This window comes from Diaphorina citri, unplaced genomic scaffold (assembly GCF_000475195.1).
Source record: "Diaphorina citri unplaced genomic scaffold, Diaci psyllid genome assembly version 1.1 scaffold65, whole genome shotgun sequence".
Lineage (NCBI taxonomy): Eukaryota > Metazoa > Arthropoda > Insecta > Hemiptera > Psyllidae > Diaphorina > Diaphorina citri.
In genome coordinates this window covers 111,480-128,000 of record NW_007377502.1, presented here as the reverse complement: position 1 = coordinate 128,000, position 16,521 = coordinate 111,480, and the positions used below count along the sequence as shown (strand labels likewise).

Sequence of the window (16,521 nt, the reverse complement as noted above, 5' to 3'; positions counted from 1 at the left end):
AAACTCACTTAACTAGAGGTACTTAGTTTTTGTGTGGCTTTTCACGCTGGAATTTCCTGATAACAGTGCTGGTGCTAACCTTATTATTCTTTTATTTTTTCTTCGTGTGTGAAGACGTATATCGCGTGTGTAGGCGTTAACGGATGGTTCTTCCGAATAAATTTACAAGTATTTTAGGTACCTTTATTATTAGGAACTAGAGGTACTTAGTTTTTGTGTGGCTTTTCACGCTGGAATTTCCTGATAACAGTGCTGGTGCTAACCTTATTATTCTTTTATTTTTTCCCTCGTGTGTGTAGGTGTTAATGGATGGTTCTTCCAAGTAAATTTACAAGTATTGGAACTTTTTTTTAGTGGGATTGATAGTGTCGTAGTTTTCCACGTAAATTGTTTATTTGTATCATATTTATTGTGCTTTGTTTTTGCGGATAGAGGTACATACCTGGGTATTTTTTTTCTTCAGATATTTAAGAGATTATATCTACCTACCTAGGTATGAACACACTGAGTCTATAATAATACCTAAGTACCTTTTTTTAGTGGGATTGATAGTGTCGTAGTTTTCCACGTAAATTGTTTATTTGTATAATATTGTGCGGTGTTTTTGCGGATAGAGGTAGGTACCTACATACCTGGGTATTTTTTTTTTCTTCAGATTTTTAAGAGATTATACCTACCTACCTATGAACACACTGAGTCTATAATAATACCTAAGTACCTACCCAATTTATTTGGAAGCATGGCTATGAACGGGCAGGAGTTAAATTCCAGATCCACCCAAGCAACAGGTAAGATCATAATACCTACATACCTATAGGTAGGTACCTAACTACCTACCTATGATGACATAACTAGGTAGGTAGGTAAATAACTAAGTACCTATATTACCTATCTGATGCTATTTCTTTATTTACCTACGTACTGGGCCGTTTTAGGCAATGTTTTTGAAGAGCCAACATTTTGAAGCAGAATGGAAAGTGGCAATTTCACTACTATGGCAGGCCTTTTTTCTGACAATTTTTTGTCAAATTCGCTATCTATTATGAATTTTATTTTGGTGTAGATTGGGTGGATTCAATTTTCATCAATACTTATCTAACGCCTGAAATGAAGTAAAATAATGCTGCATGCATGGCTTTTAAAATAAACGACTGCCAGAAAGCATACCTACCTCGATAAGTTTTCGGGCGCATTTTGTATAACAGTTACAGCTGACATCAACAAGTGACAGGAAGCGCGAAATTTCAAAAATCGAAAAAATTTTTCTTCTGAGAAAATGGAGAAAAAGATGGAAAAATGAATAGATTGAATAGTGCTGTGTGGGCAGGGACAAAATATTAATTTTATCAATAATTCTGTGATAAGGAGTGATAACGCACAATCCAAACGCCGTCAGTTGAACTCTATTGTCCTAACTATCAAGACTTTTCATTCCGGTAAGAAAGTGAAAGGTATTTTTCATAAAAATTTTAAAGTTTAGTTAACTTGTTGATTTCTCATTCCATATGCTTACCTCAAGGGGTTTTAGGACTCAAGTTTTAAAGGTTTTGCGATACTTTAAAATAGGAAATATTATACTTAATGATCAATTATACCTACCTAAATGTGTATCTAATCAATCTATTAGAAATAGACCTAGGTAGTATTCAAACTACATGATGAAAAACAAGCGGGGCCCGTCCCTCCGGGAATTTTTCGATCTTGGTTAAGGAAAATCAATATTTATGTACCTACCTATTTTATTTAATATTCAGTTTATTATTCTTGATTTGATTTTTTGGTTTTACTTTTATGTAATGATTTAAAATCAAGACTAGAGCCCGTTCTCCCTTTATTCCCAATATAATGTTCAAGTCACCCATCCATTTATTGGCCTTGCTCGGCGTAGCTTAACATAGATGACGCTAAAACCGGTCTTAAATGATCGACTGAAGTGTTATCTAAAACTTTCTCGCTTTGAGTTCACAGGTCGTCGCGACAAATTTCGAGATCAGAGCTCATTTATGTAAGAAAATGTGAAAAAATCCTCCAAAAACCAGTTTTTTTGGTTTTTTGGCTTTAAGGTTTTCTGGACAAAATTTGCACCACCATTTTCGTGTTCCTGGTAAAAAGACCTTTAATTTGATATATAGGTCGACCAGGTTTGGATAAGTCCTTCTATGGGGACAGACAGACAGACCGACCGACAGACAGACCGACAGACCGACCGACAGACGACACCGAAGCGAATACAATAGTCCGTCCCTTATACCTTTTTATTACTATTGTAACAATGAAGGAAGGACGGACTAAAAAGTCCATGTTTTGGTGTGGATTATTTAAGGAAGAAAATTAAATTGAAAAGAAAGTATCTACCTAAATTTTCACTTTCCATTATACTCACAGATGACTATCAAGTTATGCATCTCTGATAAGAGTGATTATAACAATGATAAAATCTCGGCATTATTAACAACTTCATCATCATATTCCTTAGTCCCAATATCTAACTGCTCTGCGTTATCATTACAGGAATTAAGTGATGTAAAAACAGTATGCACAATAATAGCTATAATACCAGATAATAATATAAATTATGGTCTTGCATTCCTAGCTATGAATCATCAGAATGACCTTGGTGTATTGGAATCGAGTCATCATCCCATAGGTTATAAACGTAACTGCATGGATTGTGTAACTCCCGGGAAAATTTACTATGAATTAACATTGATGGTCTGTTCCTGAAAGCAACTTTTTGCAAACCAATATTTTGAAGACCGTGAATATTAATGCCAATTATGTATCCTATTTAATATCGTCCATAGTTATGTTATTTAGGTACGTCACATTATTTTTGCTTCTTGCGAAATGGCTCAATGAAGTCCAAAATTCAATTTTGCGCTCGATTGACCCTATGAGGGCTCCGGACCATTTTTTGAACGAGTTTTACAGTTCACTGTACCACTAGTAGGTATGAAGATCAATCTTACATGAGAGTCATCAAAAGGCTGGACAAACTGCAATAAATGGAGACAAAAAAGATCGTAGTATGCCCATCACATAGTCTGTCCCTCATCAGATGAGAGAGAAGAGACACTTCCCATTTAGGTTCTGTGTCAGCTAGAGAACCACCTACAAGAGCAACTCGTCAAAACATTTGCAGTCGGATTTTCGAAATACGAGTGCAATTTTTTGGTCGATGCCAATGGTGGGCATCGAACCCGAGAATTCGATTACAAATTAATGGTATTTCACATATTACGGGATGGGCATGCTACAAGCTACAACACAGGGTTCAAAGCCACCTGTTTAATGATATGGAGATGGATAACCCATACACAAAGTCAGTTCTGGTTAGGCCAATGCTAATTGAATAGAAATTTTCCAGATGGAATGGTTTTGTCATGTCATGGTTTCGGAAATACAATGAGGAATTCGTCACATCCTAAATGACGTAATGAAGCTCAGTCATTTTCTACCCTCTTCAGTTGGTTAGTCCCATACAATTTGACTTACCTACCCTTCATGGGTATCTTTTATTCTATGTAATCTATCTAATGGTTTCCCGGTGTCCTGAGTGAATGCCACAGCATTGTGTTTTGCTGTTGACTGAACGGAAAAGGCTGATGAACATACCGTTGACAAAAAAGGTCTTCAGTCTATAGTCGTAGCGCAGTCAGCAAAGGCACCAAAACCTTCTGCGTCGATGGAATTACTCCTGCGGCAGCTGGTGGACGAAAGGTACATATTAAGGCTATGCGCCTGTCTCAATAACAGTTTAATATTCCTTTATTCGTCGGCCACAACCTAACACATCGTCCATATAGGTACCACATTCTCCGTCAAAACTGAAGGTACATAAGGACTGAAGGATTATAGAACAGCTCACTATTGAACAGATAACTGAAGGATTATTGAACAGCTCACTCTGAGTATTAGGTGTTGGAGCAAACAGTCCTAAAAGTTGGGTTAAGCTTCTACAAATCTAGATACTGAACAGGATATCTAGAACGAACCTGATTATCTTCGGTAGGTAAAGTGAATCAAAGCTGCACTGACTGCACTAGCCCCTAGTTAGACTTTTAGTAAACCTCACCCCCTCCCTCAAATGCTGAAATCGCAATATGTTCAGTCGAGATGATATATCACGCTAAATATGCTTTTTATTGCAGTTTTATTGAAACTATATAACTGGATACCTATTTTATTAGTATTTTTTTTTTTTTTTGTTTTCTTCTTATAGCAAGTGCGATCTGGGGTTTATCTACCTATTTTTATCAATTTCTTCTTCTACACTACAATATTATAGTCACTATTTTTCCTATCTAAATTTTTCCTTGATGTTGATGCCCTCTCATATCACCTATACGTACTTATTGTATTAATGTGATTTGTACCTATCGTAGGAAATGACTATTTACCTACTTACCTACTTAAATTATATCCAGCTATCATTTATAGATATTAGGTAGGTACATGATTGTATTGTATAGGTAGGTATAGGTTGATGTCAATTTATGAAATTTAGATTAAGCTATTGTATTTCCTTACCTATTTTCCCTCTATCCTATAGTTATTAGACAGGTGTACAAACCGAGTGAGGTGACTATTGATTAAATCTTCAGCCGTTCCGAGAACGAACATTATCCGTTCAGGATAAAATCCGCCCCGGGAGGGAATCCAACCAGCGGCCTACAAGACAGACGCTCTTATACCGACCAAGCTAACTAGGCTGGCACTCGCTCTTTTAATTAGGTTTCCAAGATAAATCTTACTGTTCAGGTGCTACCGTTGTTGTTGTAGGAGGGGAGGGAGAAGGAGGAGGAGGAGGAGGAGGGGAATGGGAGGAGAAGGAGGGGGGAGAGTCTGCGTCATAACGGGGAAAAAGTGGTAACAGCTTGTTTCAAATTTCATAACTCTCCCCCCCCCCAAAAAAAACAAGATCCCCCTCCCTATGTGGAAAACTCAAGACCCAGGGAATATTCCATAACACTCCCAATGTTACCTTGACTTTTACATTCAAGGAAGAAAGCTGGAGTTTTCATCTCTCATAGGAGGTTGTTGTTGTTGTATTAGCATCATACATCGACCTCCTCTGCCGTCCTCAGGTCAAGGAAGCGTGCCGCCTCCGTTGGGTCCGTGCTACCGTGGATCTTGCTATATTTGCTAATTCGCATCACAGTCATGTTCGACTAATTGACTGCATCAAAGCATCACCCATGACTAATTCTGATATCAGTAGTAAGATATAGGTATACCTAAATCCTAATGGTAGTAGACCCATATCACTCTACAACTACAACACTGTAGGTACCTATCTAAGCACGTTGTGATATCTATTATATACTACCGACTACCGGTAAACACAAGTACCATATAAACTGGGTCCAGACGTCAGAATATCTTCAGATTTTGTTACTTTCTATTACCCTTATTGTATCTTCAGATAGTTCAGATACCTACCTAGTACCAAGAGTACTTAGTACTTACCTTACCTTACCTCTGGGTTCTCACCGGCCTTCGGCCTCGTGGACCCAGGACTTTCAGAAAAGAGACTCTTCCTCTCCTGTCTGTCTTGTTGTTGTATAGCAGCTTTAGCCGAATGGTGATGGCAGAATAAAGAAAAGACATCTTTTTATATCATCAGACATACACCAGGATGATGGTCTCAAGCCACGTTTAATTGGCGACTCGTCCTGAACCCCAGTCAACTTTGCTGGTTCAAACTAACTTTGCTGGTTCAAATGTGACACATTGTCATTGGTCTGCTAACTTGTTAATAACAAAAGTACAAAAGACGATTGTTTTGTCAAAATCACAAAACATACAAATCCCTGCTTTTAAGCCCAGAAACAACTGCAGGTGGCTCCGTTTTTTCCAGAAAAGTGAGGAAAATTATCGTGTGATGTGCTCCTAATTTCATATTTATTAACAAGCGATTATTTTGTGATCCCGTTTTAGCTTTAGTTTTTTTTTTCCTGTCGATATTATTTTGTCATATTAGAGTTTCTATATTGATCAGATTAAAGTAAGACATTGAAGGGCAACATTTGGAGTCAAGTCTGGATTTAATACTTGTCCTCTTTATTACGAAATTATAGCGAATATTTTGTGATGTCAGGTGCTCTACGTCAGATAGAAAGAATGAACAAGAGTAAAGCTATACTGGAGTGTTTGTATGAGTATACCTCTCTGATACGCAAAACAATGTGAAAGTCACTTTCCAACCCCTTCTGAAATCACGCCACATCGTCTTATGCTCATGCAAATTTTAATGGTATTGTCGTAACCTCGTCTTTGACTAAGAAATGACAACACGAGAGGATAGATCCTGACTCTACCTAGGTACCTACATAGGTATATTATTTTGCGTACCTAGATAATGTGGCTAGATAACCTCGTCTTTGACTAAGAAATGACAACACGAGAGGATAGATCCTGACTCTACCTAGGTACCTACATAGGTATATTATTTTGCGTAACTAGATAATGTGGCTAGGCAGACCGACAGACCGACCGACAGACGACACCGAAGCGAATACAATAGTCCGTCCCTTATACCTTTTTATTACTATTGTAACAATGAAGGAAGGACGGACTAAAAAGTCCATGTTTTGGTGTGGATTATTTAAGGAAGAAAATTAAATTGAAAAGAAAGTATCTACCTAAATTTTCACTTTCCATTATACTCACAGATGACTATCAAGTTATGCATCTCTGATAAGAGTGATTATAACAATGATAAAATCTCGGCATTATTAACAACTTCATCATCATATTCCTTAGTCCCAATATCTAACTGCTCTGCGTTATCATTACAGGAATTAAGTGATGTAAAAACAGTATGCACAATAATAGCTATAATACCAGATAATAATATAAATTATGGTCTTGCATTCCTAGCTATGAATCATCAGAATGACCTTGGTGTATTGGAATCGAGTCATCATCCCATAGGTTATAAACGTAACTGCATGGATTGTGTAACTCCCGGGAAAATTTACTATGAATTAACATTGATGGTCTGTTCCTGAAAGCAACTTTTTGCAAACCAATATTTTGAAGACCGTGAATATTAATGCCAATTATGTATCCTATTTAATATCGTCCATAGTTATGTTATTTAGGTACGTCACATTATTTTTGCTTCTTGCGAAATGGCTCAATGAAGTCCAAAATTCAATTTTGCGCTCGATTGACCCTATGAGGGCTCCGGACCATTTTTTGAACGAGTTTTACAGTTCACTGTACCACTAGTAGGTATGAAGATCAATCTTACATGAGAGTCATCAAAAGGCTGGACAAACTGCAATAAATGGAGACAAAAAAGATCGTAGTATGCCCATCACATAGTCTGTCCCTCATCAGATGAGAGAGAAGAGACACTTCCCATTTAGGTTCTGTGTCAGCTAGAGAACCACCTACAAGAGCAACTCGTCAAAACATTTGCAGTCGGATTTTCGAAATACGAGTGCAATTTTTTGGTCGATGCCAATGGTGGGCATCGAACCCGAGAATTCGATTACAAATTAATGGTATTTCACATATTACGGGATGGGCATGCTACAAGCTACAACACAGGGTTCAAAGCCACCTGTTTAATGATATGGAGATGGATAACCCATACACAAAGTCAGTTCTGGTTAGGCCAATGCTAATTGAATAGAAATTTTCCAGATGGAATGGTTTTGTCATGTCATGGTTTCGGAAATACAATGAGGAATTCGTCACATCCTAAATGACGTAATGAAGCTCAGTCATTTTCTACCCTCTTCAGTTGGTTAGTCCCATACAATTTGACTTACCTACCCTTCTCTCCAGTCCACATGCTGGTTCCAATGTTGTTTTTTGTATCATCATAAATTTTATATGAATATGAAACAGTAGACCGGTCGCAAGGTACGAGTAAAATATCACAAAATTTTCAAATATGAACGAATTCATTGCTGTGAAAAAAAAAAGGGATTTAGTTGGTAAATAAATTAACATACAGAGTTCTGTTAGTGTTTAGCTAGGTACAAAATTAACCATACATTAACATGTGTCTATTTCGCCCACCCTTAGGTTCAATGGGCGGCTAAGCGGTCACGGCGGAAGTTCCACCGGTACTAATGGCGGTCATACGAAGAAAACGCGCCGCCGTGTCGCTACGCTGGCGCAACGTCGTGCCGCCAACATCCGTGAACGCCGCCGCATGTTCAACCTGAACGAAGCCTTCGACAAGTTGCGGCGAAAAGTGCCGACATTTGCGTACGAGAAGCGGTTATCCCGTATTGAGACGCTGCGGCTTGCTATAACGTATATCTCGTTCATGAGTGAGCTTCTGCATGGGACTCCTAATGGGAGTACGTCTGGATCTCCTATCTATCAGATGTCACAGCGGGAGTATATTCCATACACGGCGCTGGTACCTACCTAGTGAGTTTACAGCCAAAAGCCTTGCTCGCCTACTCGGTCTGAACTGTGAACCTGCGTTCATGAGTGAGCTTCTGCATGGGACTCCTAATGGGAGTACGTCTGGATCTCCTATCTATCAGATGTCACAGCGGGAGTATATTCCCTACACGGCGCTGGTACCTACCTAGTGAGTTTACAGCCAAAAGCCTTGCTCGCCTACTCGGTCTGAACTGTGAACCTAAAATTTGTGCTCTCTTGTTCTCATGGAGAGTACATGATTTTCTACCTACTATTAATCTTGGTAGCACATAGCGTCGCTAGAGTATTAATAGGCAAAGGAACATTTGAAATGAGCTGGAGTGGTAAATCAAACCCAATAGAACTGACTGTCACGTGGGCGTCTCCTCGTATTCTCCAAGAAAACGTGCCTGCGAAAAAAGTAAGTTAATGAGTAAAATAGTGGTTGTTTATCCATATGGACTTTTTGGACTAATCGTGATTTCATTCATGGTGCTATCGCGGTATTTCTTGGATTGTAAAACCCATTCTTGAATGAAACTTGACAATGTTTGGGTGTTCGGTTCTCAGATACTTGCTCTACTATACATATGTTATGTAGGTATATCCGACTTACCCGAGGCTTATCATTGTGGGTGTCTGTCCAGTAGCGATGGAACTTGACAATGTTTGGGTGTTCGAGTTGTGTTAGGTTCTCAAATACTTGCTGGATTTTTTCCTCCTGCGCCTTGAAGTTCTTGCGCTCAGAGAATTGCACCTCATTCCATACCACCTCCACTCCCTCCTCCGTATCCATAGCGAGGAATGCTGAGTCAATACCAGGTACATCTCTCTGCTCCACCTAAGAACATTCAACAGTGTTATTGGCTAAATCCTGTTCGCTGGGACATAAACTCTCAAAAAGACCCATTCAGAGAAGTCTTCGTCGTCATCTTTTTCTTTTTCGCCTTTGTTCAGGGGTCATCATTTTTCGTCAGCTTCATCAGCTCCCATGGCGTAGTGGTCACTGCGCTCGCCTTGCACGCGGGAGACCCGGGTTCGATTCCCGGCGGGGTCAAGAAATTTGTATCATGCAAATGATTGATACCGTGACTGGCTGTTGCGGGGCCCACTCAGCCTCGTGAGGAAAATGAGTAGCTATGTAATATAATGCGCATAGCGACCGGTGCCAGCATGGTAGGTAAACATTGGATTTTAGGATTATTGATACCTATATTGGAAAAATCCTACAATGCTGCAGTGAGCACCAAAGTTGTGACATATTAACACAAAGAAACTGCATTTACATTTACATTAGCATCATACATCGACCTCCTCTGCCGTCCTCAGGTCAAGGAAGCGTGCCGCCTCCGTTGGGTCCGTGCATGCTACCGTGGATTTGTATTAGCATCATACATCGACCTCCTCTGCCGTCCTCAGGTCAAGGAAGCGTGCCGCCTCCGTTGGGTCCGTGCTATACCGTGGATCTTGCTATTTGCTAATTCGCATCACAGTCATGTTCGACTGATTGACTGCATCAAAGCATCACCCATGACTAATTAAGTGTGTAGGAGATAGAGGTTTCAGAATATTGGTTAAACGTACGTACTCTTTTAGTGGCTGGGATAGGTAACAATTTTGAAGCTAAATCAATTGTATTGAGGAATTTGATTGGTTAACTTTTAGTAATTTTTTAGCCTTATTATTTCAATTTACCCAATTAAATCAATTTAAACTTTAAGTCCGGCTATTAATTAGAATACTTATGATTTGCTTATGACTAATTCTGATATCAGTAGTAAGATATAGGTACCTAAATCCTAATGGTAGTAGACCCATATCACTCTACAACTACAACACTGTATAGGTACCTACTATCTAAGCACGTTGTGATATCCAAATATAGGTACTACCGGCAAACACAAGTACTATAAACTGGGTCCAGACGTCAGAATATCTTCAGATTTTGTTACTTTCTATTACCCTTATTGTATCTCCAGATAGTTCAGATTGTGCCGCTTTTGTCCAATCTTCGTTTCGGCGCGGGTTTTTCTTATCCGTCTATCCATGCATCTTTTGCCAAATAACTTAGGTACCTAATACCCAGGGTCCACCCGACGAATCCTTCCGCACCTCCCAAAGTACGCAATTACGCCACTGGTATAACCAGTAAGTAGATTCAAGTACCACGTTGCTGGTGAATGTAGGATTGTAGGTATATAGGACTTGATAAATATTATTGTAAATTGTATGTTTGTCAGTTTAGTATCTTGGAAACCGCCGTACCATACTCAAGTCGTGTTAGCTTAATTCTCATTATTAATTCATTCCCAGCTTAAACTCACTTACCTAGAGGTAGGTACTTAATTTTTGTGTGGCTTTTCACGCTGGAATTTCCTGATAACAGTGCTGGTTGCTGGTGCTAACCTTATTATTCTTTTATTTTTTCCCTCGTGTGTGAAGACGTATATCGTGTGTGTAGGCGTTAATGGATGGTTCTTCCAAATAAATTTACAAGTATTAGGTAGGTACCTTTATTATTAGGAAGTTTTTTTTTTAGTGGGATTGATAGTGTCGTAGTTTTCCACGTAAATTGTTTATTTGTATAATATTGTGCGGTGTTTTTGCGGATAGAGGTACATACCTGGGTATTTTTTTTTTTTCTTCAGATTTTTAAGAGATTATATCTACCTACCTATGAACACACTGAGTCTATAAAAATATCTACCTAAGTACCTTACCCAATTTACTTGGAAGCATGGCTATGAACGGGCAGGAGTTAAATTCCAGGTCCACCCAAGCAACAGGTAAGATCATAACATAATACCTACATACTTATAGGTAGGTACCTAACTACCTACCTATGATGACATAACTAGGTAGATAGGTAGGTAAGTAACTAAGTACCTAATCCTATCTGCTATTTATTTACTTAAGTACTTGGGCCGTTTAGGCATGTTTTCGAAGAGCCAACACTTTGAAGCAGAAAGGAAAGTGGCAATTTCAAGAAGGTGACTAGGGTTAGGCTATGGTAGGCCTTTCTTTTCTGACAATTTTTTGTCAAATTCGCTATCTATTATGAATTTTATTTTGGTGTAGATTGGGTAGATTCAATTTTCATCAATACTTATCTAACGCCTGAAATAAAGTAAAATAATGCTGCATGCATGGCTTTTAATATTTAAACGACTGCCAGAAAGCATACCTACCTCGATAGGTTTTCGGGCGCATTTTGTATAACAGCTGACATCAACAAGTGACAGGAAGCGCGAAATTTCAAAAATCGAACAATTTTTTTTTCTGAGAAAATGACTTTCAGAAAAGAGGAGAAAACTTTGAGCAAGTCTCACAAGTGGACGTCATTCCTTTCCTACACATTGTCACATCTCGTATCAAAGCACATCGCTCTCGAAATGACAAAATTAGGGTGAGCACGACTCGCAATAAAGTCAAGGGATGCCGGGTGTTGTGCGACCAATGGAAAAATCACAAGGGTGGGGCCTCGCAGGAGAAAATTTCAGGGAGAAAAGTTCAGAAGAGAGATTTCCCTGGCAGAATTTTGCTCCAGTTTGAAGATCCTGATCGTTGAGGGCCGTCATGAAAATGAACCCCAGCGCCAACTTCGGTGAACACTCGGGCCATTCGGGAGGGCCGGGATTTTGGGACTTGGCCGCGGCCACTACGGCCTCAACTAATTCGGTGAGTAGGTTGACCTTGGTGTTTTGGTGTAAAAGTTTTCTTTAATTTAATCAAACAGTTATTTAGTGTTTTAATTAAATATAATTAATGAATAAATGAAATGAAATAAACTGGCTATTGGGTAAGGCACAAATCTACAAATTGAGGCGACAGAAAAGAGCTAATTAACCGAGATTTTTTTTTTAGTCACTTGGCATGGATTTTAGATAAGGAACATAAAGGAAATATTGTTACATTTTTTTTGGGGTCCAATAGGACCTTTTACGGATTTAGGTTTAATAGTTCTGATTAATTTTCAGAAATAAAGTTTCAGTCTAGTTTTGGTGTCTTTCTGACCTAATTACCTAATTTTGTCTCATTTTCATTTAATTACCTAGTGCCTTCTTTTCTAAACTTATTTGTGTCTTATTTTCCTAATTATTTCGTCCAATTTTCTAATCTCATATTCTAAATAAAATTAATAATTTACCCATTTTCGAATCGAAATTGAAATTTTGTGTAATTCTGTAATTTTGTACCTCCATTTTCTACGAATTTGTACATCCATTTCTAATCAAATTTTACCTCATTTTCCTTATTCTATAATAAGGAAAGTAATATTAATCTGATCAGTGCCTTTTTTCTAATAATTTTCATTTTTTTCCCTTACCAAATTAATTAATGAATTTATACTTAAGGGGTAGAACATGGAGTTACATAGGATAGTTTTATGACTTAATACACATTAACTACGAGGTAAGTTACATAATGAAATATGAGTCAACAATAGAAAGATTCAGTGCTCCCACCATGTGTGGGTACAGCCCTCTAGTTTTGGGAAAGCACTAGTAGAACTTTTGGGGTTTGTTATTATGTCTGGTTAGGATTTAAATCAAGAAAGTTTTGAGTTGGTGTAATGTACATAGCTCTTTTAGTTTTGTTTTTCCAAACTAATGGTGTGTCTCATTTCCCAGGGTATCAGTGGCGGAGCACCAGTAGAGTATGGGCCTCTATGGGAACATCATAGTGCTGGATACCATTCGGAGCTGTTAGCAGCCGGCTATCCGGTCACACCGGAGCTCTGGGCTACTACTCATACACACTTATCTAATCTTGAAAATTGTTAATAAATGAAGTACTTACCTACATACATTGTTTCAGTTTGCTCCAGACCATTATTTAATTAAGAAGGTAGGCTAATAAAAAGTAGTTTTTTTTTTTATTTTATTTAGATTTATTATTATTTTTTTTTCTTTCTCAGATAGTGATTATAAAAGTATTAAATTGTTGGGCTCAAGGCTTTAGTAATGATGTCCTCCCATGATTCTGGTTTCAAAGTGAACAGAATAAAATAAAATAACTCTTCTTCATAATTTCAGATTCAAAAATGGCCGGCCACCAAGTAGAAGACTTGAGAGGGTTCAACCCAATCTTCTATTTCTCACAAGCAGTTGGTGCTGCTATTGTTGTGTTAGTGTCAATATGGACTATTCACCACCGGGGAGGTTTTACCTGGCGTAGTAATCCCGGGTTGGAATTCAACTGGCACCCGTTGCTCATGACCATTGGACTTGTGTACTTGGGAGGAAATGGTAAGGGGCATAACAATCCGAGACATTGCCACTTGAAAAAGGGCTGAACTCATAATAATTGAAATTAGTGCCCCCTGTTTATGTACAGACCTAAGGCTAGATTTTGGGCTTTGTTAAATGTCAATGGCCCTAAACCTATATTCCTTCATTATCTTAAATATAATCATTGTAATTTATCTGTCTATTATAGATTGGTTGGTATCGACCTACTTGTCTTTTTTCCTTCAAATGACTAGAAAGTCCATAATTTTTGGTTTCATAAAAACATTCCCACATTCCCCTAAAGGTTTTTTGTTGCACAACTTATGAAACACACTGCACCTGTGACATAATGTACAATGTCCATTAGACATAGGTAAAATGATTATGTAACTTGATACTCATACGTCTGGGCTACCTCATCCAGTGTACGGCCACCCTGTATGATACAACAAAGGTAAGAGTAAACTTATAATAGAGCGAAAAGTGATTAATATATATACATATCTAGAAAACCTTCGATTACATTAATAACAGTTGGTTTTACAGTTCAACTTTATGAGAAGTAGTTAAAGTTTGGACGTTTTTCGGGGTTTGCTTACAATTTCATGTTCAAATTTGAAATACATATTGGATCAGTTGATTGGTCAAAAAGTCATTTTACTCTCCAGTCCACATGCTGGTTCCAATGTTGTTTTTTGTATCATCATAAATTTTATATGAATATGAAACAGTAGACCGGTCGCAAGGTAAAATATCACAACATTTTCAAATATGAACGAATTCATTGCTGTGAAAAAAAGGGATTTTGTTGATAAATAAATTAACACACACAGTTCTGTTAGTGTTTAGGTAGGTACAAAATTAACCATACATTAAAATGGCTCTTTTAGCAGGGAGAGGAATATTCACGATATGGGTCCATAGAGTAAAATATTCCTAAAATCAGTATGAGGAACATTCCCACATTCTCCTAAAGGTTTTTTGTTGGACAACTTATGAAACACACACTATCAGATGTCACAGCGGGAGTATATTCCCTACACGGCGCTGGTACCTACCTAGTGAGTTTACAGCCAAAAGCCTTGCTCGCCTACTTGGTGTGAACTTACTGTGAACCTGAAATTTGTGCTCTCTTGGTCTCATGGAGAGTAAATGATTGCTTATACTTACCTACTGATCTTGGTAACATGTCTCGTCGCGTCGGTAGAGTATTAGGTAAAGGAACTATTGAAATGAGCTGGAGTGGTAAATCAAACCCAATAGAACTGACTGTCACGTGGACGTCTCCTCGTATTCTCCAAAAAAACGTGCCTGCGAAAAAGAAAGTTCATGAGTAAATCCATGTGGACTTTTTGGACTAATCGTGATTTCATTCATGGTGCTATCGCGGTATTCGCTGTAAAAAGACGTTGCTGAATCTTGGTCTAGTCCGAAATAGGTACCTACCTACTTTAGAATTACGTATATTATGTAAGTTTTGTTTCTCCGATTCTCTGTAGTTTTTGCTGTCCAAAGACAATATAAATTCTTTCTGTAATGTCTGTCTTCCATTAGGATTAAGTTTGTAGGTTTGTACTGCTAAAGGTATTGTTTTGTAGGTATTTATTTTGTATTTCTGTTTCTATTTCCATGTCTAGTAGCTAAGTATTGTAAGTTTTGTAAATACTTAAAAGTCAGTGAATAAATTTTGTACCCTGTATTCCGTACTTCTTCTTGACGTGTTTTTACTGTCTGGGTAGCATTTTATCATTGAGATCTCGTAGGTACAGAGGTTTGATAGAGGGAACTGTAACTGGCAAGGTCTTATGGTCCCGAAATCAAAGAGAGAAGGAAGATAGGACTTCTTCTTGACGTGTTTTTACTGTCTGGGTAGCATTTTATCATTGAGAAAGAGGTCAAGATCTCGTAGGTACAGAGGTTTGATAGAAGGAACTGTAACTGGCAAGGTCTTATGGTCCCGAAATCAAAGAGAGAAGGAAGATAGGAATAGGAGAAAGTCAGCCGTTCCGAGAACGAACATTATCCGTTCAGGATAAAATCCGCCCCGGGAGGGAATCCAACCAGCGGCCTACAAGACAGACGCTCTACCAACTAAGCTAACTAGGCTGGCACTCGCTCTTTTAATTAGGTTTCCAAGGTAAATCTTACTGTTCAGGTGCTACCGTTGTTGTTGTTGTTGTTGTTGTTGTTGTTGTTGTTGTTGTATTAGCATCATACGGTCAGCTCCCATGGCGTAGTGGTCACTGCGCTCGCCTTGCACGCGGGAGACCCGGGTTCGATTCCCGGCGGGGTCAAGAAATTTGTATCATGCAAATGATTGATTCCGTGACTGGCCGTTACGGGGCCCACTCAGCCTCGTGAGGAAAATGAGTAGCTATGTAATATAAATGCGCATAGCGACCGGTGCCAGCATGGTAGGTAAACATTGGATTTTAGGATTATTGAGATATTGGAAAAATCCTACAATGCTGCAGTGAGCACCAAAGTTGTGACATAATAACACAAAAAAACTGCATTTACCATAAGGTCGAAGGTATGGACACCCTTTTGTTATACCTATCTAAAAGCCCTCAACCTGTTTAACTTCATATATAGGAGTATCAGCGCGAACGACCTACTCTCCGTAGTGTTAAAACGCCTAAAATTGGGGAAAAAACAATAAAACCTTATCTAGTCCTGTTCTGAAACTTACATGTTTCTTTTTCTCTGCAGGTGGTGAATTTCCTCAATGATCTCTACACATTATTCGATAGGATTATCAAAGGCTATGACGTGTACAAAGTAGAAACTATAGGCGATGCCTACATGGTGGTAAGTGCCCTTTTTTTCTTAACTAATTAACTGTGACACCCCCCCCCAAAAGGAAGCGGTAAATGACTAAAAGAAGACCACAAGG

At 38.4% G+C, this 16,521-nt stretch overlaps 2 protein-coding genes and 1 long non-coding RNA gene across 12 annotated transcripts in view; 2 read left to right on the top strand and 1 right to left on the bottom strand.

Moving 5' to 3' along the window:
* Window positions 1-367: 367 nt before the first annotated feature.
* On the bottom strand, window positions 368-766 carry LOC113471666. The gene is made up of 2 exons (XR_003394281.1): window positions 719-766; window positions 368-530 (listed from the first exon to the last, which is right to left on the bottom strand). It is a non-coding gene; the product is annotated as an uncharacterized LOC113471666 (long non-coding RNA).
* Window positions 767-1,278: 512 nt separating this feature from the next.
* LOC103519426 (putative cytochrome b561) overlaps window positions 1,279-16,521 on the top strand; it is a 26,697-nt gene continuing 11,454 nt past the window's right edge. For 4 of the 10 annotated variants that reach the window (XM_026830958.1, XM_017448307.2, XM_026830948.1 and 1 more), the window contains exons 1-3: window positions 10,614-10,728; window positions 11,043-11,180; window positions 13,431-13,643. In XM_026830958.1, coding sequence (XP_026686759.1) covers window positions 11,132-11,180; window positions 13,431-13,643 — 262 coding nt within the window. In that variant the 5' untranslated portion in view covers window positions 10,614-10,728; window positions 11,043-11,131. The other 6 variants (XM_026830943.1, XM_008484530.2, XM_026830964.1 and 3 more) reach the window with 6 other exon arrangements.
* Window positions 7,718-8,400, top strand: LOC113471690 (protein Fer3-like). Its single transcript, XM_026831038.1, has 2 exons — window positions 7,718-7,722; window positions 8,044-8,400. The coding sequence occupies exons 1-2, from the start codon at window positions 7,718-7,720 to the stop codon at window positions 8,396-8,398; spliced, it is 360 nt and encodes a 119-aa protein (XP_026686839.1). The 3' UTR covers window positions 8,399-8,400.